This window comes from Delphinapterus leucas, chromosome 12 (assembly GCF_059928025.1).
Source record: "Delphinapterus leucas isolate spDelLeu-1000000601 "Yukka" chromosome 12, BTC_Dleu_Yukka2, whole genome shotgun sequence".
Classification (NCBI taxonomy): Eukaryota; Metazoa; Chordata; class Mammalia; order Artiodactyla; family Monodontidae; genus Delphinapterus; species Delphinapterus leucas.
Window position 1 is genome coordinate 7616591 of NC_143140.1, and position 19546 is coordinate 7636136.

At 39.7% G+C, this 19546-nt stretch overlaps 1 protein-coding gene across 10 annotated transcripts in view; it reads left to right on the forward strand.

Annotated features, from left to right (window-relative positions):
* PHF3 (PHD finger protein 3) overlaps window positions 1–19546 on the forward strand; it is a 103824-nt gene that overhangs the window by 71686 nt on the left and 12592 nt on the right. For all 10 annotated transcript variants that reach the window (XM_022565525.3, XM_022565526.2, XM_022565529.3 and 7 more), the window contains 3 exons: window positions 2774–2921; window positions 3004–3160; window positions 4391–4507. In XM_022565525.3, the coding sequence (XP_022421233.2) occupies window positions 2774–2921; window positions 3004–3160; window positions 4391–4507 (422 nt within the window). The remainder of the gene's footprint in view (window positions 1–2773; window positions 2922–3003; window positions 3161–4390; window positions 4508–19546) is intronic.

Sequence of the window (19546 nt, forward strand, 5' to 3'; positions counted from 1 at the left end):
CTTTCAGTTAGTATATTTAGGGAAATTTAAAAACTTTTACATTTTAAAGGCAAGAAAAACAGTTTAGGCGATTGACCCTACTTGAAATAAGAATTATTGGTCCAAATTCTGAGAAAGTACTAATGAACTTAGTAAGATAAGGCCCCTGCCCTCATGGCACTTAAATACCAATGGGAAATGACAGATAACAGGTAGATAGATAAAATGGTGTGCTATTTTTAGAGAATTTAGGCACTATAAAGAAAAAGTTGAGTAATGGGATAGAGAGTCAAGGTCAAGGAAAGTGGGAGGGAGTTTGTTTCAGAGAGAATGGAGGTGGTAATGTGCTGTGGGATCTAAAGGGATGCAGAGTTGTTTGGGAGGAAGGAATCCATAGAGGGCACAGCCAAGCTGAAGGCTTTGAGGTGGAGATAGCCTCTGCATTTGAGGAGCAAGAAAATCCCTGTGGAATGATTAGAATGTAATACACGAGGGATAGAATGGTGGTGGAAGGTGAGTTTAGACAAAATTATGTAGGAACTTTGAGACCATGACAGGAGTTTACTTTTTTTTGTTCTCAATATAATGGGGAACCTTTAGAGGAATTTGTACAAGAGAGTGATGGCTCACTGTGGTTTCCTGTGGAGCCTGGACTGTAGTAGGATAGGAGAGAAGGAGAGTAGACTGGTTAGGAGTCTTTAGCCGTATCCTAGGAAAGAAAGAGTGGTAGCTTGGAACAGAGGTACAGTGAGGGAAGTGGTCAGATTCATATATATTTTATAGTAGACTTGGCAGAACTTGCTGTTGGATTAGGTGTAGGTAGGTGAAGGAAAGAAGAGTCTTAGGAGGTGATTAGATCAGTGTTGGTGCTATCTGCAGAGATGAGAAAGAGATTGGGGAGGAAAATTGAAAAATATGGGTATTTTAACTTTGAGATGGGTATTAGAGATCCAAGTGGAGATATTTTGAGTAAATTTTTGGCTGATGAGTCTGGACTTTGGGCAATGGTATATAAATTTGGGATCTGTCAGTGCATAGGTGTTATTTTAAATCAAGCACTTAGATATAAAGAGCTACAGAGAGAGTTTGATAATGAAGGGGCAGAAGCAGAGGCCTTGGGGTGCGTCAGCAATTAGAACTTGGGAGGAAGAGAGGATCCAGCAAAGGAGACTAAGAGATGGCCTTTGAGGTAAGAGAACTAAGAGACCATGGTGGCCTGGAAGTCAGGTGAAGTTCCAAGAAGGAGGTGATGATCGACTGTGTCAGATGCTGTCTAGACAGTTTTGGTGGAGCAGTGGGGACAAAAGCCAGTTGCAGTGGCGTGTGGAAGGATGGAGGGTGAGGAACTGGAGATAGTGATTATGAATAACTCTTTGAAGGAATTTTGCTGTTAAAGGGAACAGAAATGGTGTAGTGGCTAGAGGTGGATATGAGGTCAGGATTTCTCTTTAAAGAGATACTATAGCATGTTTGTAAGACTAATGGGAATGATCCAGTAGCGAGAGAATTTGAGGATGTGGGCGACAGAGAGAGGCGATAGTTGAGGTTCAAAATCCATGAAGAGATCAGAGGGGAATAGGATTCTCCTGGAGGGGTTGGTCATAGGAAAGGACGGCTGATGCATTGTAACAGTAGGGAAAGCTGCATGTGGAAGGAGCGGGGACACATGAGGTATGTTAGTAGCTTTGGTGATGGGAAAATAGCTGACACTGCTTTGCTTCCTCAGTGAAATATGAAGTGAGAAAATCAAATGAGGTCCAAGTTGAGGTATCATTGGTTTGAGAAGAAAGGAGAAAAAGCATAAAATGCATTTTTGGAAAGTGGGAGAGCAAATTTACTAGGACAGTTTAATAGGATTAGGGTGGCAGATTGAGCTCTCTACTTGAGATTTGTGGTTGTAAATTTAAAGTGAGATCTGTCAGCACCAGTGCTTACTTTCTCCAGTTACCTTCAGCTATTTGTTGGCTATTTGGGTGAAGGATAAAAGTTAGCTTTCACCAGGTTGTGGTTTTTGCCAGTGCTGATGTTTAAAGGAGAGAGAATTAAGATGTTCAGGCTGCAACAGAATGGCAGGTGTTGGGCTACCTGGCCAAAGTTGGTTGTGTGGGAAAGTGAGGACATGAATGGTAAAAAAATGATCGATTTAAGAATTGTTGGAATGAGGAGTTTGTAGGACACTGAGATTCTGAAGATGTGCATAAATTAGTAATGATGGAATGAAAAATCATTTGAAAAGCTTAACATTCAAATTAACACAATTGTTTTAAAACCAGAGGAGATTCATCAATTTTGTGGTATTAGTAAGGACATTACATTATCTGCACACCTAATAAGTTCAGATCAATTTTTCTAAATAGTTTTTTACAGGTATATATATTTTATATATATATATGAAAAGTAGCTCTAAAAACCATTATCTAATATGGGAAAGGGGTATATACATTTTATAGCATTAGGGCCACTTTTTACTCACTTAATTTCTAATTAAAATTCATTTAGAACTTTTTTTTCTTATTGAGGTATAATTGACATATAACATTAGTTTCAGTTGTACAATGTAATGATTTGATATATGTATATATTGCACAGTGACCCACTACAATAAGTTTAGTTATCATCTGTCATCATGCATAGATTAGAATTTCAATGTCAGGAATATTTCAGTGTGGAATATGGAGTCTGATCTTATGATTTTAAAACAGTGATTTTTAATCAGTCCACTTACATTGTGCATTAAAAAGGAAAATATCTTTTTAAAAGCAATTTAGTGAGTTTTGATATTTATTTAAATTAGGTGCTCATGAGAAGCAAGAGACAAAGAAGAAGAAAACCGAAAAGGGCCCCCCTGGTGCACATCCTCCGGCGGCTCTTGCCTCCAAGCCTTCCACAGACCAGATCCGACAGAGCGTCCGGCATTCTCTCAAAGATATTCTTATGAAAAGGTAACACGCGTTGCTATTGTAGAAGATTGAATAATATACGCTTCATGTATTTGGAAAATAATTGAATTATTCTCATTTTAAGACTTACAGACTCAAATTTGAAGGTACCAGAGGAAAAGGCAGCAAAAGTTGCCACAAAAATTGAAAAAGAGCTTTTCTCTTTTTTTCGGGACACAGATGCTAAATATAAGAACAAATATAGAAGTTTGATGTTCAATCTGAAAGATCCTAAAAACAATGTAAGTATGTTTTGTTCATGTCTGGATCTTTATGCTTCCAACTTTCCTAATACATAGAGATTTATGATTTTCATACAATAGATCTATAATTTATTTCTTGAAGCGAGACCTAGTCTTTTGCTACTGAACTGAGTTATGAATTCTGAACAGTGGTGACTAGTGTTATGCAGTGTCTGTTAAAATATAAAATACTAAATCTGTCTTAACCCGATTGATGTGAATTTTCTTTCCTTTATGTCCCTTGTTTAATCCAGTTTATTAAAAAATTCATTCATATGTATTCTTCAAAAACACTGTTAAACCAAAATTTGTAACACTATGTATTTAATACTTCTGATGTAAATTTGAAAATAGAGTTACACTGCTTAAGAAAATAATTTACATTTTGATAAAAAAGAAAGCTGTTTTAAAATATTGTTATTAATTTAAATATGACTAGTTCTAAGAATCTTAGCAGTGGAGTAAACTTTAATTGAATCCTTAATCTTTTCCTGGGACTTAGAGGAAATCTGAAAGCTGTGGGTGTAGATGCAAACTCCTTACACATTTGTTTAAGTTTTACAACGTTTTCACACGAGTGATATCAGTTTGTCAGTTTGTGTAATGGTATTTGCCGTAGTGTGTGATATGAGGTATTTTCTTGAAGTATGCTAACAGCTACATAAGAAAAATCTACATTGTACAATCTGCCATCATGGTGCAGGGGATCAGATACTTTTTGAATTACGTAATCTGAAAGCTTTTCTTCAAGTAAATATTTACTTCCTTCAGGTTTTTTCTTAACAGTTGGTTCTTTGCTCTGGAGTCCCCTGTAAGCCTGTTAGGATTTAAACATACGAAATCTTAAAAATATGAAAGACATCACATTCAATAAAGTTCTTTTATGCAGTATCTTTCATATAGTCATGGGTTGGCTATTGTGACAGTGTCTGTCCCTGGGAAGACTTAATACAACTTTGCAAAGATGTTGTAATGACTTCACCATACATGCTTCTCCATTGTGTCTTGGTTTTTATACAAAATGTGTATTTAGCTACCTTAGATGGTAAGTTTCTAGAACACAAGGCTGTCATTTATTCTCTTTGCAGGAGGTAATACGTGAATCATTAAACATTTGTAAATTAGGTTTCAAAATTTCATCTTCATTTATTACAAGTTTCTATACAGCAGCTTCTCGTTCTTTTAAAAATGTTTTTCTCTCCTTTCCTTCCCATTTTTAAATACCTCCAGATATTATTTAAAAAAGTGCTAAAAGGAGAAGTAACCCCTGATCACCTTATAAGAATGAGTCCAGAAGAACTAGCTTCTAAAGAGTTAGCTGCTTGGAGACGAAGAGAAAATAGACATGTAAGATTATCTGTAAATATGTGTTTGTCTCTATCAAAATATCTACAAATATGTGTTTGTCTATATCAAAACATATTTTTTAGCCATAGAGAAAAACGCTATACACAGATGTAGTAATTCACCTCAGAGTGCACAGCAACAGACTTTTTGTTCTGTGTTTTTTTGTTACTGATCCTCCATTAGCCTATTCTTAAATTTTTTGTTGTTGATTTTTCCTGATCTCTTCTGCTTTTTTCTCATTTCCTCCAGTTATCAACTTACATAATTACCTTATATTTTGTAAATCAGAAGGATGGGAAAATAAGTGTATCTTTTCTTACATTTGCACGTTTCAAAAGCATAGTTTGAAGGTTTTATGAATATTGGTAATTTGTGGAGCCAGGTTAAGTCAGAATGAAAATTTTATAGGTTTATAGTCCTTTAATATTCATTTTCAAATGCCAAAAGATTTCAAGAACAAGGGTTTTTTTCATTAACAATTTATTGATAAAATGTGACCCTGAAGTATCACGTATGAATGTTTATATACACAGAAATACCTTGTGTATAGGTAGTTAAGTAGTGCTGTCCCAGACCTAACTGATGTGTTATATAACATATGTAGTACGTGCACCGTATTGCATTTTTTTTAAACATCTTTATTGGAGTATAATTGCTTTACAATGGTGTGTTAGTTTCTGCTGTATAACAAAGTGAATCAGCTATAAATACACATATGTCCCCATATGTCCTCCCTCTTGCGTCTCCCTCCCACCCTCCCTATCCCACCCATCTAGGTGGTCACAGAGCACCGAGCGATCTCCTTGTGCGATGTGGCTGCTTCCCACTAGCTGTCTGTTTTACATTTGCTAGTGTATATATGTCCATGACACTCTCTCACTTCGTCCCAGCTTCCCCTTCCCCTTCCCTGTGTCCTCAAGTCCATTCTCTACATCTGCGTCTTTATTCCATTCCTGCCGTGCCCCTAGGTTCTTCAGAACCATTTTTTTTTTTTTTAGGTTCCATATATATGTGTTAGCATATGGTATTGATGTTTTTCTCTTTCTGACTTACTTCACTCTGTATGACAGACTCTAGGTCCATCCACCTCACTACAAATAACTCAATTTCATTTCTTTTTATGGCTGAGTAATATTTCATTGTATATATGTGCCACATCTTCTTTACATTCATCTGTCTTTGGACACTTAGGTTGCTTCCATGTTCTGGCTATTGTAAATAGAGCTGCAGTGAACATTGTGGTATGTGACTCTTTTTAAATTACGGTTTTCTCAGGGTATATGCCCAGTAGTGGGATTGCTGGGTCGTATGGTATTTCTATTTTTAGTTTTTTAAGGAACCTCCATACTGTTCTCCATAGTGGCTGTATCAATTTACATTCCTGCCAACAGTGCAAGAGGGTTGCCTCTTCTCCACACCCTCACCAGAATTTATTAGATTTCTTGATGATGGCCATTCTGACTGGTGCGAGGTGATACCTCATTGTAGTTTTGATTTGCATTTCTCTAATGATTAGTGATGTTGAGCATTCTTTCATGTGCTTGTTGGTTCTGTATATCTTCTTTGGAGAAATGTCAATTTAGGTCTTTGGTCCATTTTTGGATTGGGTTGTTTGTTTTTTTGATATTGACCTGCATGAGCTGTTTGTATATTTTGGAGATTAATTCTTTGTCAGTTGCTTTGTTTGTAAATATTTTCTCCCATTCTGAGGGTTGTCTTTTCATCTTGTTTATGGTTTCCTTTGCTGTGCAAAAGCTTTTAAGTTTCATTACATCCCATTTGTTTATTTTTGTTTTTATTTCCATTTCTCTAGGAGGTGGGTCACAAAGGATTTTGCTGTGATGTATGTCAAAGAGTGTTCTGCCTATGTTTTCCTCTAAGAGTTTGATAGTTTCTGGCCTTACATTTAGGTCTTTAATCCATTTTGAGTTTATTTTTGTGTACGGTGTTAGGAAGTGTTCTAATTTTACTCTTTAACATATAGCTGTCTGGTTTTCCCAGCACCACTTATTGAAGAGGCTGTCTTTTCTCTGTTGTATATTCTTGCCTCCTTTATCAAAGATAAGGTGACCATATGTGTGTGGGTTTATCTCTGGGCTTTCTATCCTGTTCCATTGATCTATATTTCTGTTTTAGTGCCAGTACCATTTTATCTTGATTACTTTGTAGTATAGTCTGAAGTCAGGGAGCCTGATTCCTCCAGCTCCATTTTCCTTTTTCAAGATTGCTTTGGCTATTCGGAGTCTTTTGTGTTTCCATACAAATTGTGAAATTTTTGTTTTTAGTTCTGTGAAAAATGCCATTGGTAGTTTGATAGGGATTGCATTGAAACTGTAGATTGATTTGGTAGTATAGTCATTTTCACAGTGTTGATTCTTCCAATCCAAGAATATGGTATATCTCTCCATCTGTTTGTATCATCTTTAATTTCTTTCATCAGTGTCTTATAGTTTTCTGCATACAGGTCTTTTGTCTCCTTAGGGTGGTTTGTTCCTAGGTATTATTCCTTTTGTTGCAGTGGTACATGGGAGTGTTTCCTTAATTTCTCTTTCAGATTTTTCATCATTAGTGTACAGGAATGCAAGAGATTTCTGTGCATTCATTTTGTATCCTGCTACTTTACCAGGTTCATTGATTGGCTCTCGTAGTTTTCTGGTAGCATCTTTGGGATTGTCTATGTATAGTATCATGTCATCTGCAAACAGTGACAGTTTTACATCTTCTTTTCCATTTGGATTCCTTTTATTTCCTTTTCTTCTCTGATTGGTGTGGCTAAAACTTCCAAAACCATGTTGACTGATAGTGGTGAGAGTGGGCAACCTTGTCTTGTTCCTGATCTTAGTGGAAATGGTTTCAGTTTTTCACCATTGAGGATGATGTTGGCTGTGGGTTAGTCATATATGGCCCTTATTACATAGAGGTAAGTTCCCTCTATGCCTACTTTCTAAAGGGTTTTAATCATAAATGGGTGTTGAATTTTGTCGAAAGCTTTCTCTGCATCTATTGAGATGATCATATGGTTTCTCTTCAGTTTGTCAATATGGTGTATCACATTGATTGATTTGCATATATTGAAGAATCTTTGCATTCCTGTGATAAAACCCATTTGATCATGGTGTCTGATCTTTTTAATGTGCTGCTGGATTCTGTTAGCTAGTATTTTGTTGAGGACTTTTGCATCTATGTTCATCAGTGATATTGGTCTGTAGGTTTCTTTTTTTGTCACATCTTTGTCTGGTTTTGGTATCAGGGTGATGGTGGCCTCGTAGAATGAGTTTGGGAGTGTTCCTTCCTCTGCTGTATTTTGGAAGAGTTTGAGAAGGATAGGTGGTAGCTCTTCTGTAAATGTTTGATGGAATTTGCCTGTGAATCCATCTGGTCCTGGGCCTTTGTTGGAAGATATTTAATCACAGTTTCAATTTCAGTGCTTGTGATTGGTCTGGTTCTGTTTTCTATTTCTTCCTGGTTCAGTCTTGGACGGTTGTGCTTTTCTAAGAATTTGTCCATTTCTTCCAGGTTGTCCATTTTATTGGCATATAGTTGCTTGTAGGAATCTCTCATGATCCTTTGTATTTTTGCTGTGTCAGTTGTTACTTCTCCTTTTTCATTTCTAATTCTGTTGATGTGAGTCTTCCTCGTTTTTTTCTTGATGAGTCTGGCTAGTGGTTTATCAGTTTTGTTTATCTTCTCAAAGAACCAGCTTTTAGTTTTATTGATCTTTGCCATTGTTTCCTTCATTTCTTGTTCATTTATATCTGATCTGATTATGATTTCTTTCCTTCTGCTAACTTTGGGGTTTTTTTTGTTGTATTTCTCTGATTGCTTTAGGTGTAAGGTTAGGTTGTTTATTTGAGTTGTTTCTTGTTTCTTGAGGTAGGACTGTATTGCTATAAACTTCCCTCTTAGAACTGCTTTTGCTGCATCCCGTAGGTTTTGGGTCATCGTGTTTTCATTTTCATTTGTTTCTAGGTATTTTTTGATTTCCTCTGAGTTCTTAAGTGATCTCTTGGTTATTAAGTAGTGTATTGTTTAGCCTCCATGTGTTTGTATTTTTCACAGAGTTTTTCCTGTAATTGATATCTAGTCACATAGCGTTGTGGTCGAATTGGATACCTGATACGATTTTAATTTTCTTAAATTTACCAGTGCTTGATTTGTGACCCAAGATATGATCTATCCTGGAGAATGTTCCATGATCACTTGAGAAGAAAGTGTATTCTGTTGTTTTTGGATGGAGTGTCCTATAAATATCAATTAAGTCCATCTTGTTTAATATATTATTTAAAGCTTGTGTTTCCTTTTTTTATTTTCATTTTGGATGATCTGTCCATTGATGAAAGTGGGGTGTTAAAGTCCCCTACTATGATTGTGTTACTGTCAGTTTCCCATTTTATTGTTGTTAGCATTCGCCTTATGTATTGAGGTGTTCCTATGTTGGGTGCATAAATATGGACAATTGTTACATCTTCTTGGATTGATCACTTGATTATTATGTAGTGTCCTTCTTTGTCTCTTGTAATAGTCTTTATTTTAAGGTTTATTTTGTCTGATATGAGAATTGCTACTGCAGCTTTCTTTTGATTTCCATTTGCATGGAATACTATTTTCCATGCCCTCACTTTCAGTCTGAATGTGCCTGTGGGTCTGAAGTGGGTCTCTTGTAGACAGTATATATACAGGTCTCATTTTTGTATCCATTCAGGCAGTGTATGTCTTTTAGTTGGAGTATTTAATCCATTTACATTTAAGGTAGTTATTGATATGTGTGTTCCTATTAACCATTTTTTAAATAGTTTTGGGTTTGTTATTGTAGGTGTTTTCCTTCTCTTGTGTTTTCTGCCTAGAGAAGTTCCTTTAGCATTTATTATAAAGCTGGTTTGGTGGTGCTGAATTCTCTTAGCTTTTGCTTGTCTGTAAAGGTTTTAATTTCTCCATTGAATCTGAATGAGATCCTTGCTGGGTAGAGCAATCTTTGGTTGTGGGTTTTTCTTTTTCATCACTTTAAATATGTCCTGCCATTCTCTTCTGGTTTTAAGAGTTTCTGCTGAAAGATCACCTGTTAACCTTATGTGGATTCTCCTGTATGTTATTTGTTGCTTTTCCCTTGCTCCTCTTAATATTTTTTCCTTATATTTAATTTTTGATAGTTTGATTAATATGTGTCTTGGCGTGTTTCTCCTTGGATTTATCCCGTATGGGACTCTCTGCACTTTCTGATCTTGATTATTTTCTTTCCCATATTAGGGAAGTTTTCAACTGTAATCCGTTCAGGTATTTTCTTGGTCCCTGTTTTTTTTCTCTTCTTCTTCTGGAACCCCTGTAAGTCGAATGTTTGTGCGTTGAATGTTGTCCCAGAGGTCTCAGAGTGTCCTCAGTTCTTTTCATTCTTTTTTCTTTGTTCTGCTCTGTAGTAGTTATTTACACTATTTTATCTTTCAGGTCACTTATCTGTTCTTCTGCCTCAGTTATTCTGCTATTGATTCCTTCTAGAGGATTTTCTATTTCATTTATTGTGGTGTTCATCATTGTTTGTTTACTCTTTAGTTCTTCTAGGTCCTTGTTAAACGTTTCTTGTATTTTCTCCATTCTATTTCCAAGATTTTGGATCCTGTTTACTGTCGTTACTCTGAATTCTTTTTCAGGTAGACTGCCTCTTTCCTCTTCATTTGTTACGTCTGGTGGGTTTTTATCTTGCTCCTTCATCTGCTGTGTGTTTCTCTGTCTTCTCATTTTGCTTAGCTTACTGTGTTTGGGGTCTCCTTTTTGCAGGTTCGTAGTTCCCGTTGTTTTTGGTGTCTGTCCCCAGTAGTTAAGGTTGGTTCTGTGGCTTGTGTAGGCTTCCTGGTGGAGGGTATCAGGGTGTATGTTCTGGTGGGTGGGGCTGGACCTTGTCTTTCTCGTGGGCCAGACCACGTCCGGTGGTGTGTTTTGGGGTGTCTGTGAACTTCATATGATTTTAGGCAGCCTCTCTGCTAATGGGTGGGGTTTTCTTCCTGTCTTGCTAGTTGTTTGGCGTAGGGTGTCCAGCACTGTAGCTTGCTGGTCATTGAGTGCAGCTGGGTCTTAGCGTTGATTTGGAGATCTCTAGGAGACCTTTCACTGTTTGATATTACCTGGGGCTGGGAGGTCTGTGGTGGACCAGTGTCCCGAACTCAGCTCTCCCACCTCTGAGGCACAAGCCTGACACCCAGCTGGAGCACCAAGAACCTGTCAGCCACACGGCTCAGTAGAAAAGGGAGAAAAAGAAAGAAACAAAGAAAAATAAAGTAATTAAAATAAAAAATATATTATTAAAGATTAAAAAAATAAAGTAATAAAAAACGAAAGAAAGAGAGAGCAACCATATGTTAAAACAAATCCATCAATGATAACAAGTATTAAGAACTTTATTTAAAAAAAAAATGACAGACAGAACCCTAGGACAAATGGTAAAAGCGAAGGTATATAGACAAAATCACACAAAGAAGCATACACATAGACCCTCAGAAAGGAGAAAAGGGAAAAATATATATATATTAAAAAAAAGAAAGGAAGAGAGCAACCAAATCAATAAATCTACCAATGATAATAAGCTCTAAATAGTAAACTAAGGTAAACATAAAAGCAGTAACACATTAGATGCAGAAAGCCAACCCCAAGTCTACAGTTGCTCCCAAAGTCCACCGCCTCAATTTTGGGGTGATTCGTTGTCTAATCAGGTATTCCACAGATGCAGGTACATCAAGTTGATTGTGGGGATTTAATCCGCTGCTCTGGAGGCTGCTGGGAGAGATTTCCCTTTCTCTTCTTTGTTCGCACAGCTCCTGGGGTTCAGCTTTGTATCTGGCCCCTCCTCTGTGTGTAGGTCGCCTGAGGGCATCTGTTCTTCACTCAGGCAGGAGGGGGTTAAATTAACAGCTGATTAGGGGGCTCTGGCTCACTCCGGACGCGGGGAGGGAGGGGTACGGATGTGGGGCGAGCCTGCGGCGGCAGTGGCCGGCATGACGTTGCACCAGCCTGAGGTGCGCCGTGCGTTCTCCCGGGGTAGTTGTCCCTGGATCATAGAACCCTGGCAGTGGCGGGCTGCACAGGCTCCCGGAAGGGAGGTGTGGATAGTGACCTGTGCTCACACACAGGCTTCTTGGTGGCGGCAGCAGCAGCCTTAACGTCTCATGCGCGTTTCTGGTCTCTGCACTGATAGCTGCGGCCTGCTCCCGTCTATGAAGCTTGTTTAGGTGGTGCTCTGTATCCCCTCTCCTCGTGCACCCCAAAATAATGGTCTCTGGCCTCTTATGCAGGTCCATACCTTTTCCTGGACTCCCTCCCGGCCAGCCGTGGTGCAGTAACCCCTTCAGGCTGTGTTCACGCCGCCAACCCCAGTCCTCTCCCTGCGCTCCGACCGAAGCCGGAGCCTCAGCCCCCAGCCCCGCCCGCCCCGGCAGGGGAGCAGACAAGCTTCACGGGCTGGTGAGTGCCGGTCGGCACCGCTCCTCTGTGTGGGAATCTCTCCACTTTGCCCCCCGCACCCCTGTTGCTGTGCTCTCCTCCGCGGCTCCGAAGCTCCCCCCTCCGCCACCCGCAGTCTCCGCCCATGAAGGGGCTTCCTAGTGTGTGGAAACTTTCCTCCTTCACAGCTCCCTCCCACTGGTGCAGGTCCTGTCCCTATTCTTTTGTCTCTGATTTTTCTTTTTTCTTTTGCCCTACCCAGGTACGTGGGGAGTTTCTTGCCTTTTGGGAGGTCTGAGGTCTTCTGCCAGCGTTCAGTAGGTGTTCTGTAGGGTTTGTTCCACGTTTAGATGTATTTCTGATGTATTTGTCAGGAGGAAGGTGATCTCCACTTCTTACTCCTGCACCATCTTGAAGCTGTCTCCTGTATTGCATTTTTTATTTTTTTTTCCCCTGGGAGGTGATCTTCCCCTTTGTAATTAGTGTGAGTCTCAACACTGGCCTTTTTTTTTTTTTTACATCTTATTTGGAGTATGATTGCTTTACAATGGTGTGTTAGTTTCTGCTTTATAACAAAGTGAATCAGTTATACATATACATTTGTTCCCATATCTCCTCCCTCTTGCCTCTCTCTCCCTCCCACCCTCCCTATGCCACCCATCCAGGTGGTCACAAAGCACCGAGTTGATCTCCCTCTGCTATGCGGCTGCTTCCCACTAGCTATCTATTTTACGTTTAGTCGTGTATATATATGTCCATGCCACTCTCTTCGCTTTGTCACAGCTTACCCTTTCCCCTCCCCATATCCTCAAGTCCGTTCTCCAGTAGGTCTGTGTCTTTATTCCCGTCTTACCCCTAGTTTATTCATATTTTTTTTTCTTAGATTCCATATACATGTGTTAGCATACGGTATTTGTCTTTCTCTTTCTGACTTGCTTCGCTCTGTATGACAGACTCTGGGTCCATCCACCTCACTACAAGTAACTCGATTTCGTTTCTTTTTACGGCTGAGTAATATTCCATTGTATATATGTGCCACATCTTCTTTATCCATTCATCCGATGATGGACACTTAGGTTGTTTCCGTCTCTGGGCTATTGTAAATAGAGCTGCAATGAATATTTTGGAACATGACGCTTTTTGAATTATGGTTTACTCAGGGCATATGCCCAGTAGTGGGATTGCTGGGTCATATGGTAGTTCTACTTGTAGTTTTTTCAGGAACCTCCATACTGTTCTGCATAGTGGCTGTACCAATTCACATTCCCAGCAGCAGTACAAGAGTGTTCCCTTTTCTCCACACCCTCTCCAGCATTTATTGTTTCTACATTTTTTTTTTTTTTTTTTTTTGCGGTACACGGGCCTCTCACTGCTGCGGCCTCTCCCGTTGTGGAGCACAGGGTCCGGACGCGCAGGCTCAGCGGCCATGGCTCACAGGCCCAGGCGCTCCGTGGCATGTGGGATCCTCCCGGACCGGGGCACGAACCCGTGTACCCTGCATCGGCAGGCGGACTCTCAACCATTGCGCCACCAGGGAAGCCCTGTTTCTAGATTTTTTGATGATGGCCATTCTGACTGGTGTGATATGATATCTCATTGTAGTTTTGATTTGCCTTTCTCTAATGATTAATGATGTTGAGCATTCTTTCATGTGTTTGTTGGCAATCTGTATATCTTCTTTGGAGAAATGTCTATTTAGGTCTTCTGCCTATTTTTGGATTGGGTTGTTTGTTTTTTTGTTATTGAGCTGCATGACCTGCTTATAAATTTTGGAGATTAATCCTTTGTCAGTTGCTTCATTTGCAAATATTTTTCCCATTCTGAGCATTGTCTTTTGGTCTTGTTTATGGTTTCCTTTGCGGTGCAAAAGCTTTTAAGTTTCATTAGGTCCCATTTGTTTATTTTTGTTTTTATTTCCATTTCTCTAGGAGGTGGGTCAAAAAGGACCTTGCGGTGGTTTATGTCAGAGAGTGTTCTGCCTATGTTTTCCTCTAAGAGTTTGATAGTTTCTGGCCTTACATTTAGGTCTTTAATCCATTTTGAGCTTATTTTTGTGTATGGTGTTAGGGAGTGATCTAATCTCATACTTTTACATGTACCTGTCCAGTTTTCCCAGCACCACTTATTGAAGAGGCTGTCCTTCCTCCACTGTACATTCCTGCCTCCTTTATCAAAGATAAGGTGACCATATGTGCGTGGGTTTATCTCTGGGCTTTCTATCCTGTTCCATTGATCTATATTTCTGTTTTTGTGTCAGTACCATGCTATCTTGATTAGTGTAGCTTTGTAGTATAGTCTGAAATCAGGGAGCCTGATTCCTCCAGCTCCGTTTTTCGTTCTCAAGATTGCTTTGGCTATTCGGGATCTTTTGTGTTTCCGTACATATTGTGAAATTTTTTTCTAGTTCTGTGGAAAATGCCAGTGGTAGTTTGATAGTGATTGCATTGAATGTGTAGATTGCTTTGGGTACTAGAGTCATTTTCACAATGTTGATTCTTCCAATCCAAGAAAATGGTATATCTCTCCATCTATTTGTATCATCTTTAATTTCCTTCATCAGTGTCTTAATTTTATGCATACGCGTCTTTTCTCTCCTTAGGTTGGTTTATTTCTAGATATTTTATTCTTTTTGTTGCAGTGGTAAAGGGGAGTGTTTTCTTGATTTCACTTTCAGATTTTTCATCATTAGCGTATAGGAATGCCAGAGATTTCTGTGCATTAATTGTGTATCCTGCAACTTTACCAAATTCATTGATTAGCTCTAGTAGTTTTCTGGTAGCATCTTTAAGATTCTCTATGTATAGCATCATGTCATCTGCAAACAGTGACAGCTTTGCTTCTTCTTTTCTGACTTGTATTCCTTTTATTTCCTTTTCTTCGCTGATTGCTGTGGCTAAAAATTCCAAAACTATGTTGAGTAAGAGTGGTGAGAGTGGGCAACCTTGTCTTGTTCCTGATCTTAGTGGAAACGCTTTCAGTTTTTCACCGTTGAGGATGATGTTGGCTGTGGGTTAGTCATATATGGCCTTTATTATGTTGAGGAAAGTTCCCTCTATGCCTAATTTCTGCAGGGTTTTTATCATAAATGGGTATTGAATTTTGTCGAAAGTTTTCTCTGCATCTATTGAGATGATCATGGTTTTTCTCCTTCAATTTGTTAATATGGTGTATCACGTTGATTGATTTGCGTATATTGAAGAATCCTTGCATTCCTGCAATAAACCCTACTTGATCATGGTGTATGATCCTTTTAATCTGCTGTTGGATTATGTTTGCTAGTATTTTGCTGAGGATTTTTGCGTCTATGTTCGTCATTGATACTGGCCTGTAGTTTTCTTTCTTTGTGACAGCTTTGTCTGATTTTGGTATCAGGGTCATGGTGGCCTTGTAGAATGAGTTTGGGAGTGTTCCTCCCTCTGCTGTATTTTGGAAGAGTTTGAGAAGGTTAGGTGTTAGCACTTCACCAAATGTTTGATAGAATTCGTCTGTGAAGCCATCTGGTCCTGGGCTTTTGTTTGTTGGAAGATTTTTAATCACAGTTTCAATTTCAGTGCTTGTGATTGGTCTGTTCATATTTTCTATTTCTTCCTGGTTCAGTCTCAGAAAGATGTGCATTACTAAGAGTTTGTCCATTTCTTCCAGGTTGTCCATTTTATTGGCATAGAGTTGCTTGTAGTAATCTCTCATGATCCTTTGTATTTCTGCAGTGTCAGTTGTTACTTCTCCTTTTTCATTTCTAATTCTATTGATTTGAATCTTCTCCCTTTTTTTTGATGAGTCTGGCTAATGGTTTATCAATTTTGTTTCTCTTCTCAAAGAACCAGCTTGTAGTTTTATTTATCTTTGCTATCGTTTCCTTCTTTTTCATTTATTCCTGATCTGATCTTTATGATTCCTTTCCTTCTGCTAACTTTGGGGTTTTGTTGTTGTTCTTTCTCTAATTGCTTTAAGTGCAAGGTTAGGTTGTTTATTCGAGACGTTTCCTGTTTCTTAAGGTAAGATTGTATTGCTATAAACTTCCTCATAGAACTGCTTTTGCTGCATCCCATAGGTTTTGGGTCATCAGGTCTCCATTGTCATTTGTTTCTTGGTATTTTTTGGTTTCCTCTTTGATTTCTTCAGTGATCACTTCGTTATTAAGTAGGGTATTGTTTAGCCTCCATGTATTTGTTTTTTTTACAGATCTCTTCCTGTAATTGATATCTAGTATCATAGCCTTGTGGTCGGAAAAGATACTTGATACAATTTCAATTTTCTTAAATTTAGCAGTGCTTGACTTGTGACCCAAGATATGATCTATCCTGGAGAGTGTTCCATGAGCACTTGTGAAAAATGTGTATTCTGTTGTTTTAGGGTGGAATGTACTATAAATATCAATTAAGTCCATCTTGTTTAATGTATCATTTAAAGCTTGTGTTTCCTTATTTAATTTCATTTTGGATGATCTGTCCATTGGTGAAAATGGGGTGTTAAAGTCCCCTACTATGAATGTGTTACTGTCAATTTCCCCTTTTCTTGCTGTTTGTATTTGCCTTATGTATTGAGGTGCTCCTATGTTGCATGCATAAATATTTACAATTGTTATATCTTCTTCTTGGATCGATCCCTTGATCATTATGTGGTGTCCTTCTTTGTCTCTTCTAATAGTCCTTATTTTAAAGTCTATTTTGTCTGATTTGAGAATTGCTACTCCAGCTTTCTTTTGGTTTCCATTTACATGGAATATGTTTTTCTGTCCCCTTACTTTCAGTCTGTATGTGTCTCTAGGTCTGAAGTGGGTCTCTTATAGACAGCATATATATGGGTCTTGTTTTTGTATCCATTCAGCCAGTCTATGTCTTTTGGTGGGAGCATTAATCCATTTACATTTAAAGTAATTATTGATATGTATGTTCCTATTTCCATTTTCTTAATTGTTTTGGGTTTTTTATTGTGGGTCTTTTCCTTCTCTTGTGTTTCTTGCCTAGATAAGTTCTTTTAGTATTTGTTGTAAAGCTGGTTTGGTGGTGCTGAATTCTCTAAGCTTTTGCTTGTCTGTAAACATTTTAATTTCTCCATCAAATCTGAATGAGATCCTTGCTGGGTAGAGTAATCTTTGTTGTAGGTTTTTCCTCTTCATCACTTTAAATATGTCCTGCCAGTCCCTTCTGGCTTGCAGAGTTTCTGCTGAAAGATCAGCTGTTAACCTTATGGGGATTCCCTTCTGTGTTATTTGTTGTTTTTCCCTTGCTGCTTTTAATATGTTTTCTTTGTATTTAATTTTTGATAGTTTGATTAATATGTGTCTTGGCGTGTTTCTCCTTGGATTTTTCCTGTATGGGACTCCCTGTGCTTCCTGGACTTGATTAACTATTTCCTTTCTCTTATTAGGGAAGTTGTCAACTATAATCTCTTCAAATATTTTCTTAGTCCCTTTCTTTTTCTCTTCTTCTTCTGGGACCCCTATAATTTGAATGTTGGTGCGTTTAATGTTGTCCCAGAGGTATCTGAGGCTGTCCTCAGTTCTTTTCATTATTTTTTCTTTATTCTGCTCTGCAGTAGTTATTTCCACTATTTTATCTTCCAGGTCACTTATCCGTTCTTCTGCCTCAGTTATTCTGCTATTGATCCGTTCTAGAGTATTTTTAATTTTATTTATTGTGTTGTTCATCGTTGCTTGTTTCATCTTTAGTTCTTCTAGGTCCTTGTTAAATGTTTCTTGTATTTTGTCTATTCTATTTCCAAGATTTTGGGTCATCTTTACTCTCATTATTCTGAATTCTTTTTCAGGTAGACTGCCTATTTCCTCTTCATTTGTTACATCTGGTGGGTTTTTATCTTGCTCCTTTATCTGCGGTGTGTTTTTCTGTCTTCTTATTTTGCTTATCTTACTGTGTTTGGGGTCTCCTTTTTGCAGGCTGCAGGTTCATAGTTCCCGTTTTTTTTGTTGTCTGTCCCCAGTGGCTAAGGTTGGTTCAGTGGGTTGTGTGGGCTTCCTGGTGTAGGGGACTAGTGCCTGTGTTCTGGTGGATGAGGCTGGATCTTGTCTTTCTGGTGGGCAGGTCCACGTCTGGTGGTGTGTTTTGGGGTGTCTGTTGACTTATTATGATTTTAGGCAGCCTCTCTGCTAATGGGTGGAGTTGTGTTCCTGTCTTGCTAGTTGTTTGGCATAGGTTGTCCAGCACTGTAGCTTGCTGGTCGTTGAGTGAAGCTGGGTGCTGGTGTTGAGATGCAGATCTCTGGGATATTTTCGCCATTTTATATTATGTGGAGCTGGGAGGTCTCTTGTGGACCAGTGTCCTGAAGTTGGCTCTCCCACCTCAGAGGCACAGCACTGACTCCTGGCTGCAGCACCAAGAGCCTTTCATCCACACGGCTCAGAATTAAAAGGGCGAAAAGGTAAAAATAAAGAGGAAGAAAAAAAGAAGATAAAATAAAATAAAATGAAGTAAGGTAAAATAAAATAAGGTTATTAAAATAAAAAATAATTATTAAGAAAAAAAAATTTTTTTAAGAAAAAAAAAAATCGGACGGATAGAACCCTAGGACAAATGGTGAAAGCAAAGCTATACAGACAAAAATCTCACACAGAAGCATACACATACACAGTCACAAAAAGGAAAAGGGGAAAAAAATCATAAATCATGCTCTTAAAGTCCACCTCCTCAACTTGGGATGACTCGTCTATTCAGGTATTCCACAGATGCAGGGTACATGAAGTTGATTGTGGAGCTTTAATCTGCTGCTTCTGAGGCTGCTGGGAGAGATTTCCCTTTCTGTTCTTTGTTTGCACAGCTCCCGGAGTTCAGCTTTGGATCTGGTCCCGCCTCTGCGTGTAGGTCGCCGGAGGGCGTCTGTTCTTCGCTCAGACAGGACGGGGTTAAAGGAGCCGCTGATTCGGGGGCTCTGGTTCACTCAGGCCCGGGGGAGGGAGGGGCACGGAGTGCGGGGCGAGCTTGCGGCGGCAGAGGTGGGCGTGACTTTGCACCATCCTGAGGCACCATGCGTTCCTCCAGGGAAGTTGTCCCTGGATCCCAGGACCCTGGGGCAGTGGCGGGCTGCACAGGCTCCAGGAAGGGAGGTGTGGATAGTGTCCTGTGCTCGCACACAGGCTTGTTGGTGGCGGCAGCAGCAGCCTTAGCGTCTCATGCCCATCTCTGGGGTCCGCGCTTTTAGCCGTGGCTCGCACCCGTCTCTGGAGCTCCTTTAAGCAGCGCTCTTCATCCCCTCTCCTCGCGCACCAGGAAACAAAGAGGGAAGAAAAAGTCTCTTCCCTCTTCGGCAGGTCCAGACTTTTCCCCTCACTCCCTCCCGGCTAGCCGTGGCGCACTAACCCCCTTCAGGCTGTGTTCACGCCGCCAACCCCAGTCCTCTCCCGGAGCTCCGACCGAAGCCCGAGCCTCAGCTCCCAGCCCCGCCCACCCCGGCGGGTGAGCAGACAAGCCTCTCGGGCTGGTGAGTGCCGGTTGGCACCGATCCTGTGTGCGGGAATCTCCCCGCTTTGCCCTCCGCACCCCTGTTGCTGCGCTCTCCTCCGCAGCGTCCCCACTCCGCCACCCGCAGTCTCCACTCGCGAAGGGCTCCCAGTGTGTGGAAAACTTTCCTCCTTCGTAGCTCCCTCCCACTGGTACTGGT